This window comes from Hemiscyllium ocellatum, chromosome 30 (assembly GCF_020745735.1).
Source record: "Hemiscyllium ocellatum isolate sHemOce1 chromosome 30, sHemOce1.pat.X.cur, whole genome shotgun sequence".
NCBI lineage: Eukaryota > Metazoa > Chordata > Chondrichthyes > Orectolobiformes > Hemiscylliidae > Hemiscyllium > Hemiscyllium ocellatum.
Genome location: NC_083430.1, coordinates 36682474 through 36702601, shown reverse-complemented (window position 1 = coordinate 36702601; position 20128 = coordinate 36682474). Strand labels below are relative to the sequence as shown.

At 40.4% G+C, this 20128-nt stretch overlaps 1 protein-coding gene across 1 annotated transcript; it reads left to right on the top strand.

Moving 5' to 3' along the window:
• The first annotated feature begins 3497 nt into the window (after window positions 1-3497).
• Window positions 3498-20022, top strand: LOC132829999 (dnaJ homolog subfamily C member 5-like). The gene is made up of 5 exons (XM_060847454.1): window positions 3498-3623; window positions 8814-8928; window positions 10742-10955; window positions 14322-14445; window positions 18665-20022. Exons 2-5 carry the CDS (start codon window positions 8822-8824, stop codon window positions 18760-18762), a joined length of 543 nt encoding a protein of 180 aa, XP_060703437.1. The 5' UTR covers window positions 3498-3623; window positions 8814-8821; the 3' UTR covers window positions 18763-20022.
• Window positions 20023-20128: the final 106 nt, after the last annotated feature.

Below are 20128 nucleotides of genomic sequence, written 5' to 3'. Positions count from 1 at the left end.
AACCCTATTGGCCAAAACTATCTCATGTCCCCTTTTTGCCCTCCTGATTTCCCACTTAAGTATACTCCTACTGCCTTTATACTCTTCTAATGAATCACTCAATCTCTCCTGATATACTTGACATATGCTTCCTTCTTTTTCTTAACCAAAACCTCAATTTCTTCAGTCATCCAGCATTCCCTATACCTACCAGCCTTTCCTTTCACCCTAACAGGAATATACTGTCTTTGGACTTTTATTACCTCATTTTTGAAGGCTTTCCATTTTCTAGCCATCCATTTACCTGTGAACATCTGCCCTCAGTCATCTTCTGAAAGTTCTTGCCTAATACCATCGCCAGCTCCTCAGCCACGCATTCTTCTGCTTTATCCTCCTATTCCTGCCCTCACTAGCTCATAGCACCACAAGTAATCCAAATATTGCTACCCTTGAGGACCTCCTTTTTAAATTCCTATCTAACCTTCTATATTCTGCCTTCAGAATCTCATCCTTTTCCCTTCCAATGTTGTTGGTTCCAGTGTGTACAACGACCTCCTGCTGGTCCCTTCCATTTTGAGAACATTCTGCACCATCTCTGAGATATCTTTGATTCTGGCACCAGGGAGGCAACACATCATTCTGATTTTTCACTACTGGTCGCAGAAAGGTTTGTCTGTGCCTTGGACTAGAAAGTTCCCTATCAAAATCGATTGCTTGGAACCCAACATACCCCTAATTACATTAGAGCCAGTCTCAATACCAGAAATGTGGCTGTTCATGCTGCACTCCCATGAGGGTCCATCACCCCCTTATATTTATATTTTAATATCTTAGCCTTATTGCTGAACAGGAAACATACTGACTTTTGTCTTGAATTTCTAAAATAGAATCCATACACCAGACAGAAGTCTGCTTTTTAAATGAAAAAAATATTTCTACATTGATCCTTGTGATGTGAAGGCACTTGGGGAGGCTTCTCATTATCTCATCATCAACATTATCAAAATTTCACTTGGGATTTATTTACCAACTCCCACTCTTTGTCCGTATTACTTTAATATTTATGCTTACAACATTGAATGTAAGTTCAAATGTTCAGCTTTGTCTTGTGAATACTGTGTAATGAAAATTCCACAGATCTTGAGAATTTTAGCTAAAGCCCAAGATATGATGCGGATCCCTGCTTACTGTCCGTTCACTTCTGCCTATTCTTGGTTATCATTTAGTAAAATGTGGCAGGTCCAAATGGTGAAGAAAGGGTTCCATTCTAATTCTCCAGGAATCTCCAGATAACCGCAGTGTGCAGAAGAAAAAAGACTTTTTTCTTTGAATTTTTGTCCATGTCAGAAATAAAAGTATTGAAATTAGGCATAGAAATGCTACTTGACTAGTAGTCAAGCATCATCTAATTAGGTGGTGCATCTTTTGTTTTCTAATTGGAACAGGAAGGTCAAAATATGTTGGTTGACTAATGAATGTTACTTTGGGCAATTTACATAATGAAACTCCTAGGAATACAACCAATTGCAGTTGGAAACCCTGCGTGTAGCTGTGTCAAAATTCTTGCTCCTTATCACATACCACTTGTGTACATTAGAGGTCACTATCCCACTCATAAATTCAATCCAGCACAAGGAACTTGTTCTCGCACCCACACAGCTTATTATCACCCAATACATAACATGTGCATTAAACAATCAATTTATGTAGCCCTCATCTAATCCTTCTCTTAAATGCTCTAACTGCTGCATTGTAACTTTAGAATGTACAGTGGAACGGTTTGCACTGTGTCTGCACTTGCTGACACACAGGATCATGTTCATTAGCAGCAATGCTGCTCATAAATATAGTTTAACAAATAGTGACAAAATCTAATAATAATATAATTTTAATGAAACAGTATATCAGGTAAGAGAAATGAAGTCTTAAACAGCACCATCCATGCCCCACAAGTGAATAAAGGAACAGAAGGGCTTCTTTAGTTCTCTGCCTGAAGGTAGATCAGATCTACAGCACCATAACCTCCACCCTGGACTGGCTAAGGAGGCAGTTCCCTAATCCATCCAGCCAAAATGGGATTGAACTCTTATGCTGTTGGCACCAAGCTGAAACAGAAAGGCAGTGCACCAACGGACTCTCCTATCCAGGAATCCAAGTTGCTGTGACAACGTAGACTTTAATATACATGTTACCTCCTAGAACTATGGATGGTCTTGACAGAGGCTCCAATGTCTTTTGATTACATGGCTGACCATGTTTTTGGACGAGGTTTCCATTCCCGCCACGGCAAATGGCAAATTTAGAATTCAATAAAAATCTGGAATAAAAAAACTATTCTAATTTCAACCATGAAACCATTGTCAATTGTTGTAAAATGTATCTAGTTCTCTAATGATCTAAAAGGAAGGCAATCTGTTGACCTTACCTGGTCTTGCCTAAATGTGACTCCTGACCTATAAGAGTGTAGTTGACTTTTAACAGCTGTCTGAGCAGTTAGACATGAACAGTAAACACTGGCCCAGCCAGTGGTGGCTACATGCCATGAACAAAAGAAAACTGCCCTGTTCTTCGGTCTTGCCATTTGCAGATTGATACTCAACCTTCTTTGGTTGCACCATGAGTGGACCTTTCTGGAGCTTCTAGATCAGAGGCAGGGGCATCATTCACTGTAATACAAGGCCCCCTCTCCATTACCCTCAATGAAGCCCATTTGACTCGATACATGGAACCATGGTGATAGAATATGCTGACATCACCGTTACATTCTCAATGAGTCCATAGCGATAGAATGTGCTGGTTTTATTTGCTTTGAAGTAATTTTTAAACTGTAAAGATTTGTAAGTTGAAATGCAACTCTGGATTTCATATGAAATTTCTTTGCCTCCTATTTTAATCTGTTGATTTTAGACAGTTTAATTGAATGATTATGCTAGAGAATAATGTAACAATATGATATTTCAGCCTAGTGATAGGTTATCTGTGATCCTTTTGAGAGGTCAGATGGTCTCCACTGGCTATTCAAAAAGAATATCATAAGCCAAGCCACTTGAAATCACACACTTATCACATGGATACTGATTATGTGTGTAGATCCATGGCTTCTTAATGGATTTCAAAGCCAACTGCGATCAATTGTCCACCGCTACTACCCCAAGAGTTGAGGGCTGTTGTTGTGCAGAGCTAATACCCCAACTTCTGGGTGAAAAGGTCTGGGTGCAAGTTCCACCTGGTCCAGAGATGTGTCATAACACATCTGACAATGTCAAATAAATATATGTACACCAATGATTTCAATTGAATTAACTGGACGCAGGTCAGGAATTGAGGTTGATACTGCACTGGGTTTAGCTCAATTCCACACTGTGGGGCGCATGTAAGCACAGCCACTATAGGTAGTTGAAATTGTTTTTCTCAATGGCATAGCAGTTGCCATAGCATCTCATAGTCAGGAGGGTGTGTCTTATGCTCCTACTCCAAAAGGCAGATTCTCTTTTGATTTGTTACTGATCACAAGACTTGTTACATGTACAGAACAGACTTTCAATAGCAGATTTCAGGAAGTATTTGCACAAGGTTTCTTGCCAAGTCATACTCTCGCCAGTGGAATTATTACCTGCAGATATTGGATCCAAGCAAAGACTGAGGTAAGGAAACAACTTTGAAAATTCAGAACAGCCCCAAAGAGAACTCTCAGCTACTCCTCCTGTGCAGGTGCACTGAGCTGCAGCTGCTTTGTAGGCCATCATCAGCCTGTGTTTGTTGCGAAATTAACAGATAAGGCATGAACCTGACAAGTTAGAAAACATAAGGTATGGCAAGCTTGGAAAGTACAGCGGAGGGATAATTCTGGAGCAAGGGAGAGAGGGCAAAGATGGGTAAGTGAACGGAGTAGGAGAGTACAGTGGAAAAGAAGAGATATTGCAGAGAGAAGGAGAGAATGAGCAAGGAAGCAGAAGGGAAAGAGGAAGAAAGGGAATGACGGACTGGAAGAGTGGAGAAGAATGAGGGGCATGGTCAGGAAGGAAGGGAGAGGGATAAGAGTGGAGGAAAAAGGGTGTATGCAGATGGAGATGCAGTGGGATAGAGCTGAGTGAGACAGCTGTGCAGTATTTAAGGGAATGATGTAAAGAAACAGAATGTGGAAATGCAGAGGAAGAGGTTTGGGAGAGGAAAGACAGGAGAGAGAAAGCAGAGGAATGGGATAAAACGTTAACACACCATAAACCTGTATCGGAAAAAATACAGATCACTCTTTAGTTAAGATGATTTTTAACATCAGCATTTAAATGTTAGAAATTATAAACTATACAACCCATTTAGGTGAAATTGGCAAGGATTGCACTACAGTGCACTGGATGTGGTATGACAGGATGGACATCTTACCTGTAGTTCTGTATCAACTGCCGTTATCGTTGCCTCCTCCCTATGCTGGCTAAGGATGACTTCTGTTTTTGGTGCTGCGCCCCACCCCCCCGCCCCCCATATCATCTCTTTCATGGGCCAAGTTCAACAGGTGTGTCCAACCCTTGTTGGTGTTTTTCAAGTGTGGCTCAGGATGGTGAGTGTTTATAGTGCGTGTTTGGACAGAGACTGTGGTCTCTGAATGTTCTTGCAATCACACACACCTTCCAGCAGAGTTAAAAATCACACAACACCATGTTATAGTCCAACAGGTTTAATTGGAAGCACACTAGCTTTCGGAGCGACACTCCTTCATCAGGTGATAGTCGAGGGCTCAATTCTAACACAGAATTTATAGCAAAAATTTACATTTTTGTGTAAATTTTGTGTTAGGATTGAGCCCTCCACTATCCAACTGATGAAGGAGCGTCGCTCCGAAAGCTAGTATGCTTCCAATTAAACCTGTTGGACTATAACCTGGTGTTGTGTGATTTTTAACTTTGTACACCCCAGTCCAATACCGGCATCTCCAAGTCTTCCAGCAGAGAACATAGAAAAGACTTCAGAAAAAAATACCCCGTTTGCTTTCAATTGCCAGTCCAAGGGGATAGGATCAGGTTCAATCATACTCACCACCTGGAAATGCACCACTTGGGATACTGTTAGAAATCTCCACTTCAATCATTGACAATCACCATTGCTGCGCTGTGTAGGAGATTCTGGTCCAATAGTTTATTAGGCAGAAATATAAAATGCATTAAACAACATCATTCACAACATCAACCTTCTCAAAGCACTTTATACCCATAATGTAGTTTTTGAAGTGTAGTCATTGTCAAAATGTAGAAAAAGCAGCAGCCATTTTGTGTACAGCAAGCTCACAGAAACTGCAAAGTGATAATGGCATGATTTATCTTAGTTGATGTTGATTTAGGGATATGTACTGGCCAGGAGAACATTGCTATTCAAAATAGCACAATGTAATCTTTCCCTTCTACCTGGGAGGGCAGATGAGGCCTTAGATAACATCTTATCTAAAAGGCAGCGTTTTTAATAGGGTATTCCCTCAGTATTAGCATAGGAGTTTCAGTGTGGATTATGTCCTAAATCCTGGAAAATTATTTTATCATAGTTTTCATAATTTAAGTGGAAAACTGGAAATACTACAAAAGCATCTAAAGCTTTTATAAAGGACTATAGCTTATTTATTCAAATGTTTAAGTATCTGCAATGTGTATACAAAGATTGATTAATTCTGAACAATAGTGAAGGATTTTGAAAATTTGAACAAGTGATTTTACAACCATAAGGGTGGATAAATCCCTGCGACCTGATCAGGTGTACACAATAATTCTGTGGGAAGCTAGAGAAGTGATTACTGAGCACCTTGCTGAGATATTTGTATCATCAATAGGCACAGGTGAGGTGCCAGAAGGTTGGCCAACATGGTGCCACTATTTCAGAAAGGTGGTAAGAAAAAGGCAGGGAACTATAGACTGACATCAGTGATGGGCAAGTTGTTGAGGGAATCCTGAGGGATAGGATTTGCATGTATTAGGAAAAGCAAGGACTGATTAGCGACTGTCAACATGGCTTTGTGAGTGGGATATCATATCTCACAAACTTGATTGAGTTTTTTGAAGAAGTAGTAAAGAGGATTGATGAGGGCAGAGCATTAGACTTGATCTATATGGAGTTCAGTAAGGCGTTCGACAAGGTTTCTCATGGTAGACTGGTTAGCAAGGTTAGATCACAAGGAATACAGGGAGAACTAGCTATTTAAATAAGTACTGGCTCAAAGGTCGAAGACTGAGGGTAGTGGTGGAGGATTGCTTTTCAAATTGGAGGCCTGTGACCAGAGGGGTGGCACAAAGAACAGTGCTGGGTCCACTGCTTTTCATTATTTATATAAATGATTTGAATGAGAACACAGGAGGTATGGTGAGTAAGTTTGCAGATGAAACCAAAATTGGAGGTGGAGTGGACAGTGAAGGTTACCTCAGATTACAACAGGATCTTGATTAGATGGGCCAATGGACCAATGAGTGGCAGATGGAGTTTAATTTAGATAAATGTGAAGTGCTACATTTTGGAAAGGGCAAATCAGAGCAGGACTTATACACTTAATGGTAAGGTCCTGGGGAGTTTTGCTGAACAAACAGACCTTGGAGTACAGGTTCATAGTTCCTTGAAAGTAGAGTCGCACATAGATAGAATAGTGAAGAAGGCATTTGGTATGCTTACTTGTATTGGTCAGTCCTCTGAGTATTGGAGTTGGGAGGTCATGTTGCATCTCTACGAGACATTGGTTAGGCCAGTATTGAAATACTCTGTGTAATTCTAGTCTCCCTGCTATATGACGGATGTTGTGAAACATGAAAGGGTTTAGAAAAGATTTACGAGGATTCGCTAGGGTTGGAGAGTTTGAGCTATAGGAGAGTCTGAATAGACTGGTGCAATTTTTCCTGGAGCATTGGAGGCTGAGGGGTGACCTTATGGAGGTTTATTATATAATGAGGAGCATGGATTGGGTAAATAGGCAGGGTCTTTTCCCCAGGGCGAGGGAGTCCAGAAATAAAGTGGTTTAAAGTGAGAGGAGAAACATTTAAAAGGGACCTAAGGGGCAACTTTTTCACACAGAGGGTGATATGTATATGGAAGGAGCTGCCAGAGGATGTAGTGGAGGCTAGTACAATTACAACATTTAAAAGACATCTGGATGGGTATATGAATAGGAAGGGCTCAGAGGAATATAGGCCAAGTGCTGGCGAATGGGACGAGATTTATTTAGGATATCTGGTTGCACCAAAGGGACTGTTTCCGTGCTGTATATCTCTATGACTCTATGACTCTAAGTAACTTCTAAAACAATTTTAGACTGCCAAGGAGTAATTTTGAGTTTGTTTGATATTGTGAAACAGGCAATAAAGAATTGGTCTATCCTTTCTACACCTTTTGCAACTTATAGCTACATTAAACGTGCAGACGATGCTGAAGATGAGGACTCTGAGAAAGGAATGGGGGAGTGAGTGAGACTGGGGAATTGGAGGAGAGGGAAGTTAGAGAATGGAGAGAATAGGTAATCTATTTAAAACACTAACTGTTTCTCTCTGCTTCCTGACCGACTGAGAATTTTCAGAATTTTCTGTTTTTATTTGGGAAATTATGGGCACTGGAGAATGGATGATGATATGTTCTGAAGTAAACAGGCAGGAGACTAGAAGAACACAGCAAGCTAGGCAGCATCAGGCGTTGGAGAAGTCAACGCTTTGGGTGTAACCCTTCTTCAGGAGCAAAACCTACATTATTGTGATTCAGGACTGTCTTTGTCTGAGAAATCCCAGAAGGGTGGCACAGTGGTTAGCACTGCTGCCTCACAGCACCAGAGTCCTAGATTCAATTCCATCCTCGGGTGACTGTCTGTGTGGAGTTTGCACATTCTCCCCATGTCTGCATGGGTTTCCTCCCACAGTCCAAAGATGTGCAGGCCGTGCTAAATTGCCCATAGTTGGTGCATTAGTCAGAGGGGGGTGGGTTGCTCTTTGGAGGGTCGGTGTGGACTTGTTAGGCCGAAGGGCCTGATTCCACACTGTAGGGAATCTAATCTAATGTAATTCAGGACTGTCTTTGTAGGAGAACTTAAATTTAGCCCATACAAAACTTTACATATTTAATTATACAATATATTTTCTGAGGAGCAGAGAATAGCAGCAGCTACAGAAACAGCAAAGTGATGAGTGGGAATGTCATGAAAAAAGAAACAGCCAGGGACCATTCTTCCAGTAAAAAGGAGGATTTTCACTGGAAAGATGTAGAAGGAAGTTTCATGGCAGTGACCGTAATTGCTGCTGCACTGGTGCTATTGCCCTTAGGTTGGATTCAACAACCACAATCTTTTCTAGATTAGAATGGTGCTGGAAAAGCACAGCAGTTCAGGCAGCATCCGAGGAGCAGGAAAATTGACGTTTCGGACAAAAGCCCTTCATTTGGAATGAAGGGCTTTTGGCCGAAACGTCGATTTTCCTGCTCCTGGGATGCTGCCTGAACTGCTGTGCTTTTCCAGCACCACTCAAATCTAGAATCTGGTTTCCAACATCTGCAGTCTTTGTTTTTACCACACTCTTTTCCCATCTTCCAACAATACATATCCAGCAAAGTTACAGTGGTAGGAAGCAGAAAGAAATTCAGAATCATTCAGGCTCTGGCTGTCAGATTTTCTTTAAAGCTGTGCATTAGAAGTTGAGACAAAGACAGGTGCCTGTGTTCTTGTAAATTGTAGATTAGGGCCTCTAAGGATTATGAACATTTGCTCTTGGTATGCAGGCAGACAGCAGCAATTGTGACACGTGCGTCACTCTTCACAGAAGTCCTTCAGATGGTTGGGACTTTGACAACCAACTGTTAACCATCTCATTGTCTTCACTTTCCAAAAGAAGCTATAATGGCCAACAGACGTGAGCGAGCAAATTCAACAAGTGGCGAAACTCTCTACAGGATTCTACATTTGCCAAGAAAATCTACGCCAGAAGAGGTTAAAGCAGCATACAGGTAGAGACACAGCAATGAAATTTGGCTTTTAAGGTCCTTGAGCCTGTTCTGTCTTTAAATTGTATCATAATTGATCTGTGTCTTCCCTCCATTTTCCGGCATTGTCCCATTCTCTTTGATACTCATATCCAACATCCCACTGAAAAGTGTAAACTCCAGTCCCTGCTTTCACCCTCTCAAAGGGTCCAGGTCTAATTTTGATATTGTGCCTACTGGATCCTTTGGTTCAGTTTGTGTCAGTCATCATTTTCTTGCTACTATTTGTATTTACTCCTGCTAACAGATCTGCTATCATGGTGTGCCACATGTTCACACATTCATTGCAACCAGTCCATGCCACTCAATGATATTTAGACTGACCCCTCTTTCTGAAGCTCTCTACTTTGACCTCTCAAAGAGATCTTGGCAGGACATAGCTGAAATCCTGACAATATGACTTGTTTTGAACGTCTTGCGTCTTCTTGCTCTTACAATTTTAATTACCTTCTCATTTATTCTTGTGTGTAATTTTTAGCATAAATCCTAGCATCCACATATCAAAAACTTCTATTTTCTTCTTTGGAATTTCAATATTGTCTGAGGCACACAGATAACTGGGTAGAATGTGGCACCTTATGAATTTTATGAGATTAGTCTTGTTAAATTAGACACTGATAGTTTCATTATTCGGTGACTTGGTAAACCATTCATTTATTAATTACAGGCTGAGTATCTGGGATGAGCTGAATATCTGTGTGAGTCTAACCCATGCTGCATGACAGATTCACCAACTAATTGAAATTAACAACAACCTGCATTTATAAGATACCTTTAACATTGTTAAACATCGTAAGGCACTTCACAGCAGCGCTTATCAAACAAATTTTGAGTCCTGTAAAGACATATTAAGACAGGTGATCAAAAAACTTGTCAAGAAATTAGCTGTTAAGGAGCATCTTACAGAAGGAAAGAGAGGTAAAGAGGCCACAAGGTTTATGGAGGGAATTTCAGAGCTTAGGTTCGAGGCAGCTGAAAGAGTAGCAGAGCAGTGATGCACATGAGCCCAGAATTGGAGATATGCAGAAATCTTGGAATATTATAAAGGTAAAAATCACACAACACCAGGTTATAGTCCAACAGGTTTATTTGGGAGCACTGGCTTTCAGAGTGCTGCTCCTTCATCAGGTGATTGTGGAGCAGAATCATAAGACACAGAATTTATAGCAAGAGGATTGCAGTGTCACGGAATGTAATATTAAACAAATTTAGCTTAAGCTATGCTTAAGCCAAATTAAGCTAAATTTGTTTAATATTACATTCCATGACACTGCAATCCTCTTGCTATAAATTCTGTGTCTTATAATTCTGCTCCTCAACCACCTGATGAAGGAGCAGCGCTTTGGAAGTCAGTGCTTCCAAATAAACCTGTTGGACTATAACCTGGTGTTGTGTGATTTTTAACTTTGTCCACCCTTGTCCAACACTGGCACTTCCAAATCATGGAATATTATAGGACTGGAGCAAGTTACAAAGGAAGGAAGTGGATGAAGCTATGGAGAGATTTGAAGACAAAGATGCAGAATATTTAAATTGAGGTATAGACAGACAGCGAACCAATGTAGATCAGGAAGTAGCGGGTGTTGAGTGATGGGGCTTGATATAAATTCGGGTGAATTAGAGCAGCAGGGTTTTTATGAGTTCAGATTTATGGAGGGAGAAAGATGGGAGGCCATCCAGAAGAACTATTTCCAAAAAGAATATTTTAAGAAGGATAATTGCTGCCTCTGTCAGTTGTTTTCGATTGCTATTGATTCTGTGTCTGATTGTAATGTAGAAAGCTGGCACTAAGATATCACCCAGATAAAAATCTGGATGACCCTACGGCTGCTGAACTGTTCAAAGAAATAAACAGAGCCAATACCATACTCTCTGATGAAAAGAAGAAGCGTATCTATGACTCATATGGCTCAGTCGGGCTGCAAATGGCCTCAATGCTTGGGGAGGACGGGGAAAACATCCTCGCCTCAAAGAATAACTGCTGCATAAAGGTGAGCTGTGTTACTCCACCCTCACACTTCCATTACTCCCCCCTTACACTTGCATTACTGGTCCCATGACACATCAATCCCACCTTTGCTTAACCTTCCCATTCAATTTTGATGATCTGATGATTCTCGATTGGCAGCCTATGCAATCTCTCCTATCCAAAACCTCCAAGATATTTTTGTAAGGATTGAATAAAAGTGTTCAAAACAAATTAAAGTAATACACCATTTTATGATAATGTTCCTCCATGTACATTTTTTCCTCACACATTTTACTCTCTGTGTCCAGGAGATTCAACTTGAATTCCTACTGGTTGATACCTGAGACCATGGCTATGTTTGTTTTGGCCACAATGCTGTGCTTTCACATGAGATGAATGACAATCATGTTCCCAATTGTGTCTCTCCCCTCCCTTTCTCTTTCCTGAATTCGTTACCAATCCATGGCCACTGGATGCTTTCCAGCACCTTAATCAAGTTGCTGTATTCTATATGTGGATTGATAGTTTATTCAAACATGTATGGTCACAGCCTAACACAATCCTGTCCTCCCCGTAGTATTGGAGGAATAATCTCTAAGCCTTCTTCTGTTTATTTTCAACTTTAAATCCTCTATCCTACATGCTTTTTGTCCCTCACTTAGGTTTCATGGAACCTTGGCTCCATGATAGCACATCCACCTTCAGATAGTAGGGAATCCAGACTGACTTCATATGCAATGCTGAGGGAATAGAGTCATACAGCACGGAAACAGACCCTTTGGTCCAACTCATCCATGCCATTCAAGTTTCGCAAACTAAACCCATCCTATATGCCTGCATTTAGCACATATCGCTCTAAACCTTTCCAAATCATATACCTGTCTAAATGTTTTTTTAAATGATGTAACTATAGCTGCATCTATCACTTCCTCTAGCAGTTCATTTCACATATGAACCACGCACTGTGTGAAAATGTTGCCACTCAGGTCCCTTTTAAATTCGCCTCCTCTCACCTAAAAATTATGCCCTCTAGTTTGAACTTTCCAACCCAACAGAAAGGACATTTGCTATTCACTTTATCTATGTCCCTCAAGAATAAAATTATGAAAGCTCCCCCCTCAACCTCCTATGTTCCAGTTAAAAAAGTCCCAGCCTATCATAGAATGCCTACAGTATGGAAACAGGCCATTTTGGCCCCTTGGTCTGAACCAACCCTCTGAAGATCGTCCCACCCAAACCCAACCCCCTACCCTGTCCCTGTAACCCTGCATTTTCTATGGTTAACTTACCCAACCTACACGTACCTAATCACAACAAGGCAATTTAACATGGCCAATCCACATAACTGCACATCTTTGGACTGTGGGAGGAAATTGGAGCACCTGAAGGAAGCCCACACAGACAGGGGGAGAATGTGCAATCTCCACACAGACAGTCAGCCAAAGCTGGAATTAAACCCAGGTCCCTAATGCTGTGAGGCAGTAGTGCTAACCACTGAGCCACCATTCCACCCTCATTCTTATAACTGAAACCGTCCAGTCTCATAACATCCTTGTTTATCCTTTCTGTGGATCTCCAATTTAATAATGTTCTTCCTATACCAGGGGAACCAAAACTGCACACAGTATTTCAAAAGTGGCCTCACAATGTCCTATACAACTGAAACATTTATGTTCCAACTCCTGTACTTAATGGTCTGAGCATGTCAAATGCCATCCTGTCTACCTGTGTTGCAATTTCCAATGAACTCGAATACTTGAACCCCTATGTCTCTCAGTTCACCAACACCGCCCGGGGCCCTACTATTAACTGTATAAGCTCTGCCCTTGATTGTCTTACCAAAATGCAGCACCTTACACTTACCCAAATTAAACACTATCTACCAGTCCCCAGCCTATTGGTCAAGATCTTGTTGTCCTTTTATATAAATGTCAGCCCTTCTGGTTCCACCAGAGCTACAGCAGATCTGCTGGAGAATTGCCTGATATTTTCCTTGCAGTTGATAAAAGTTAAATGAAAACTTAAATAACTAACAACTTTATAACACAAAAATTAGATGAAAATATTTTAGAAATAAATCGTGGCTTTTGATGCACTTTTTGTTTATATTTTTAAGTTAACTATGGTAATAGCAAATTTAGTAATAACTTTCAAAAGGGAATTGGATAAATACTTGGAATGGAATTTTTTCAGGATTGTGGGAAAGGGAAGGGCAGTGTGGTTAATTGGATGGAATATGAGTTGAATGGCCTCTTTCCAGGCAATATTATCCTTTGACTTTGTATAGGGATGGGTCTTCTTTCGCAAATTAGTCTTCAAAATGAGTGGCTTAGTGATTAACACTACAGCCTCACAGCACCAGAGACCCAGGTTCAATTCCAGCCTTGGGCGACTGTCTGTGTGGAGTTTGCACATTCTCCCCATGTCTGCGTGGGTTTCCTCTAACAGTCCAAAATGTGCAGGTCTGGTAAATTGCCCATAGTGTTAGTAGGTCTGGGTGGGTTACTCTTCGGAGGGTTGGTGTGGACTTGTTGGGCTGAAGGGCCTGTTTCCACACTGTAGGGAATCTAATCTAATCTAAAATAACAGTATTTATAACATTACAGGTCAATATGAACAGGTTTATACACTGTCTTGTAATAACTATTCCTCGCAAATTCACAGGAGAGTCCATGTACATTAACAGTTTCAAGTTCAAAGTTGATCAGACCTCAAATTAATTCTGATTTCTCTTCCCTTGCACCCAATCTTGTATGTCCTTTTCTAATTTCATTATTTTTCAGCATTCCTTTAATCTTTTTTCATTCCCTTACCAATAAACTTACTGATTGCACATCCTGATTCATCTGTCCATCTGATTTTACGCAGGAGACAGTTACTGAAATATCAAAGGCCGTTGAACCGTTAGTCAGGATGTTATCTGTTCATCACTTTGGACTATTTTACTTTGCCTGCAAACGTTCACACCCAATCAAGACAGCTCTTTCCCACCACTTCTATCTAACTATTTGAAAATGTCAAAATCTCCTGGAACCACCTGAAATAAGATAGGGAGCCAACATGATGCTATGTCATCTATACTGCAGCTGTTAATTTCTCGAGGATTTGTTGTAAGTTATCGGACTCGTTTCCATCAAAGGGTTGATCAAACTTAAATGAGATCAGACAAAAGTTGTTGGATAGTAAAGAAATGAATACAAAATCGAAGTTGTTGGCAGTAAGAGGACTTGAACACATCTGATCCAATGCTGACTTTGCAGTTCACACCCTTACCACTGGGACTCAGGTCCTTGGGTTTAGAGGCAGGATGATTGTAATGTCTGGTCTCACTGTCGGTCAGTTGTTTTTTTTTCCCAATTGTGTACTGAAAGCTTTGCTTCTCTTACAGTTTCTGGCCTATTTCTGTACGATCATCACTTGCTGTTGCTGCTGTTTGTGTTGTTGTTTCTGCTGTGGCAAGTGTTTACCAAAGGCTGATCAAACCAATGAGAGCTCTGGAGACATTCCCACAGGTGAGGAACACATGGTAATTAAGGTGCATGTTCAACTTCCATCAGACCCATTTGAAAATACTAACTCCTGTATTTATCCTTCTGATTTTCATCCTACCCTTCTAAAGGTGTTGATTCCTGCTGGGGTGCAGTGCATTTCTCCAGCAGGAGACCATGAGCCCCTCACACTTGTTCCACATTTCATTAGATCACCGCTGATCTGTGTCATAATCCCATTACTTGTTTGCCTATAATCCTCAACTCACCAAAAATCTATTAATCTTCACCTTTAAAGCTCTAATTTACTCACCAGCATAGTCACGAGAAAGTGTGAAGAGAGCTGAATTGGTTCTCCTCTTTCCAACCTTGCTTGTTGGTCTGCTAACTGCTTTCTCTCTCCACCTTTCAGGCTCTCTGCCTTTATTCCTGATGAAGGGCTTTTGCCCGAAACGTCGATTTTACTGCTCCTCGGATGCTGCCTGAACTGCTGTGCTTTTCCAGCACCATCCTAATCTAGATTCTGGTTTTCAGCACCTGCAGTCATTGTTTTTACCTCTCCACTGATGCTGTCAGACCTGCTGAGCTTTTAAAGCAATTTCTGATTTTGTTTCTGATTTCCAGCATCCTCAGTTCTTTAGTTTTTTAAAGTTCTTTACAACATGAACTTTTAACTTCATTTTCTCAATTAAAATGCAGTTAATCTTTTTCACGAGAAACAAAATGGAGCCAATTACAAAGATGTTCTTGAGTGAAAGGAAGTGCAGTTTTACTGCTTGCTAATGCAAAAGCATAATAGACTTGGGATTATCTCCTTTGTTACCAGATCATTAATAAGTTCACTCTCCAAGTAAACTTTGACTATTGGCCCATCTAGGATGTTGGAAGTTAACTTGTTTCCAGGTTGAACTTTGCATAAGTTATTTCATCCTGATCTATGAAAACATTGACATTAAACGTGGTCATCTCAACACTTTAGTGTTACAGACTGAAGAAAACTTTTTTATAAATATATTTAAAATAGACTTTGAAGGAACAATTTAATTTCCCCAATCCAGTTCTTTCATAGTCAGTAGTTCTATTCCAGACATTGAGCTCCTAATTTCATTACGGCTGAATAAGGAGGGGTAAAATGTTTCCCCTCTTTTTTTTTAGATTACTCACAGTGTGGAAACAGGCCCTTCGGCCCAACAAATCCACACCAACCTTCCGAACAGCAACCCACCCATACCCATTCCTCTACATTTACCCCTTCACCTGACACTACAGGCAATTTAGCGTGGCCAATTCACCTAACCTGCACATTTTTGGACTGTGGGAAGAAACCGGAACACCTGGAGGAAACCCACACAGACACAGGGAGAATGTACAAACTCCACACAGACAGTTGCCTGAGGTGGGAATTGAACCCAGGTCTCTGGCGCTGTGAGGCAGTAGTGCTAACCACTGTGCCACCATGTCGCCCATTTTCAATCTTCCAGTTGGTTGCAGCAAAGATTTATGTTCTTTTTAGCATGTGAGTATACCTATTCTCCAATTACTGTAAGCAATAAGGAGGCAATTAAAAAGCACACACAGACACACACACACACACATATATGTATATATTATATATATAAGAAAAGTCAAAAGGAAATAGGGTCCAGTACAAAGGAAGGTAAAATAATGTACAATTTGAAGTCCTTAGGGAGTGTTTGAGGTGTAAAGTTTTAAATTGACACTATGGTTGATTATTAATGTCTGGGACAAAGAATGATGAATGATGTAGTTATCCTTTGAGTTCTCAGTGTCCTGATATTTATCTCCAATCAAGGTGCTTTGTCCTCCTGAAAGAAAGCATCAATAGCCTCTGTTCAGTGCTGCATCCTTAGTTTCATCTCCTCTCTCTGTCATGTTCTCAGGCTTATTACTTGTAGGTGAGGTGTCATGTGAACATTTTCAAAAAATATGAATTAAACTAGAAAATGGAAGCCTTTTTAAACACTTCCTCAAGGGGCTTGCTGGCTGGTTTCATTTCTCTTAGAAAAACATGTTAATTTCAGCTTGTCTCTCCCTTGTTTAATCTACATTGGTTTTATGAAACTTATGAAACCTGTGTGGACATTTGATTGCTGTGGTCATTTAAAGCCTGTGTTTTTGTTGCCTTTTTAAAAAAATAATTTCAACCCATGAAAGTCTCAGCTATTAATAGGACAATGGAATTAGAAAATTAATAGTCCATATTATGCCACCATGACAGCACTTATTACCTTCTAGGCAGACAGTTCCATATTTCCACTAAACTTTATTTTTTAACATCACCACTAAATGGTCTATTACAGCTAAATGTGACATGGTCATATCCATTCTCCAAGCACCTCTGCTTTCATTACTGATGCACAGTGGCAACAGTATACAGTACATTATCTACAAGATGCACTGTGGGCAATTCACCAAGAGTCCCTCAACAGAATTTTCTAAACTGGGACTTCTGCTACCTAGAAGGGCACATGGGAAAACCACCATCTGCATGTTCCCTTCTAAGCCACACACCATCCTGACTTGGAACTACAGTGGGCTCCCAATTTACTCATGTGATCATATACGGGTGTAATGTTAAAGATCTGATGTCTGAAAATTTCCCGTACTTACGAATGGTGACTTAATATTGTCTTGCATTGTGTTTAGAGTTGTTTACAAATTGACTTATTAATGGAGTAAAAAGCTGAAAATGTGTTGCTGGTTAAAGCACAGCAGGTTAGGCAGCATCTCAGGAATAGGGAATTCGACGTTTCGAGCATAAGCCCTTCATCATCACTTATTAATGGACTCAAGAAGTCATAACATGGGGACCGCCTGTATATTGCCATTCATGCACTGTCACAGTCAATCTCCTGAACTCCTTTCCTAACAGCTGTGTGGGTTCATTTGGGCCTGAATGGACTGCCGTGATTCAAGAAAGCAACTCGCCACTACTTTCTCTTGAGCAATTGGGGTGAGCAACAAATGTCGGGCTAGCCAGTGATGCCCACAGCTCATAAACAAGTAAAATAAATAGTGACTAAGCGATCGTTAGATGCAGGATCTTACATTTCCCTAGTTTACAGGTCTCTAGACTACAAATTAATGACTCTTTGATTTGATTTAATTTGATTGTTGTCACTTGTACGAGACACAGTGAAAAAATTGCTTTGCCTGCTAACCGGACAAATAATACCTTACATAAGTACACCAGAGTAATAGAACAAATAGGAATGAGTTTCATTGGGAGAGTTACTGGAGGAGTAGGGTTGGGATGGTTTGGGTACAGGAGGAATGGGATTCAATGGGAGGGTTAGGATACTGGAAGAATAGGGTTCATTGGGAGGTAAAAGATCCAAGAGGAATGGGTTTTGATAGGTGCGTTAGAGTACTGAAGGAATGAGGTTTGAATGGAGAGGTAAGATACTGGAGGTATGGTTTTATTGGGTTACTGATGCGACAAGCTTTAATCAGAGCTGTACAGAGCTGCATAGAAAGAATTTCTATGGGCAGTTAAGGTACTGAAGGGATGATGTTCAATGCAAGGGTTAGGACACTCGAGAGATGGGGCCTGATTGCAGTGTTTTAATACTGGAGAGGCAGATAGTTGTTAATGAGCACTAAAGGTAGGATATTCAAAGAGAAAATGTAGACAATTTTGTCGGCAGTGTTGTAGATTCTAATGGAGAACCGAGGTAGTGAAGTGATTATTGGGAGTTTGTACGTCACAGTTGGCCTTGGTGAAACAAATGCTCTTTCCTTCTTGCTTATTTTTCTGACAGTGTAATTTTAGCCAATTCCCCAGTTGAGGTGAGCTAATTTAGCAAAAAGAAGATATTGAACCAACAACAATCCAGCCTCTGAGGATTAGTGCTGCACAGATGGTAGCATTAAACACTTGCACAGTACAAATTCCTATCAGAAGAAAAGAAAGACTTGCATTAAATAGCACCTTTCACACCTCTGGATGACCCCAAAGAACTTCACACCTAATGAAATACTTACAAAGTGTAGTCACTGTTCAAAAGGAAAAGGGATCAGCTACGTGGCACTGAGGTTTAACATATTAATCAACACTCCCTTATGACTGCATTGTAAGGATCAGCTTTGGATGTTGTGCACAAGCTTATGAGGAGCAAGTTGAGCCCACAACCTCTGCATCAAGAGTAAAGTACTATCCACTGAGCAATCCTTATAGTTTTAACACATTTGTCTTGAATTTTATATCTATTTTCTGTTTCAGATGAATCAAATCCTATCTTGGATCAGCCATACACCATATATAGTGAAAACAGTCCATTAAACCAGGAGTGTGATAGCAGCTACAACGCAGTTAAATAAGGAGAAATGAGACATTTGCTATCGGTGGATATTACAGCCCAGGTCAACTTATTGAAGACTTAGTAGAACTTTCGAAATAAGTCATTATTTTCAAATGTTTACGGCACAGAAGGGAGTTTAATCACTGCGCATTCTATTTGCCTTTCTGTTTAATACTGAATTATATGTGAAAAGGTATAAACATACTCCCTCTGCCAAGTAAACTTTGTACTTTCACCTTCCTTGAAGAAACAAAACACGAGCAAAATTCAGGAAAAGTAAATCTGTGGGAATTTCCTTCCCAATTCCTCAGGTTAATCAAACAAATTCCAAGGGATATGATTAAACATGCTGCACCGTTAAAAAAAACCTCCTTAATTCTCCCAAAATATCACCTAAAACCTACAGCACAAAAACAAGCCATTTGACTCAATTGATCTATGCCAGCATTAATGGTCAATATGAACTACCTTCCATTCCAATAGCCTCTTCCCAATCTGGCCATATCAATATACTCCAGCATCTCTCATGTACACATTAAGCTTCATGCATCAATGTTCTCTGTCTTATCCACTCCACCAGATAGGGAGTTGGACGTTCTCACCATTCCCCCTATAGAAAAGAGAGAAAATATAAAGTTGTTAGGTGGTAATCTACTTAAGCTTGAATGGATTTTTTTAAAAAATGGCAATAGATGATGTTATGTCTCATTTCCCCTAAAAGTGACAGAGCCAATATAGGTTCATGATCCGCATCCCTTTTCCGTCAGTCAATCAATCCCAAACTCAATTATTGTTCTCATGAGTGTAGCATCAAAGAACAATGAAGGTCTCGGGTTGGAGAAGGTCATCAGAATGCTCCCAAGTGTCACGCACTTCCCATAGCACATTATCCTTCCTACCCTTCAACCCATGTGCCAAAAATGTGCCACTACCCCTTTGAAATTTGTAACATTCCCCATTTGCAGTACTCCCTGGCAGACCCTCAGCCCATGCACCTGGCCTGAGATTGCTCTGCACTGTACCTGATTGTAAGAGTGTAACGCTTTGAGTAAATGAATCTTCCTCTGCATTGTGAAACTAAGGACATTCTTAAAAACAGAAAACCCTGTGAATATTTAGGAACTGTGGGAAATAAATAATTAAATAATAGCATCTTTTGTACAATTTGTAGCCATCAAAATATTTGGCACTGATTCTGTAGACTGGGGTCTTGAAGCAATGCAGCCCCAAATAGGATTTAATAAATAAAATCTGCTGAGTAAAATATTGAAAATGACAACTTCACGGTCTAAGTATTATATGACATGGAGGTGCCGGTGTTGGTCTGGGGTGTACAAAATTAAAAATCACACAACACCAGGTTATAGTCCAACAGATTTATTTGG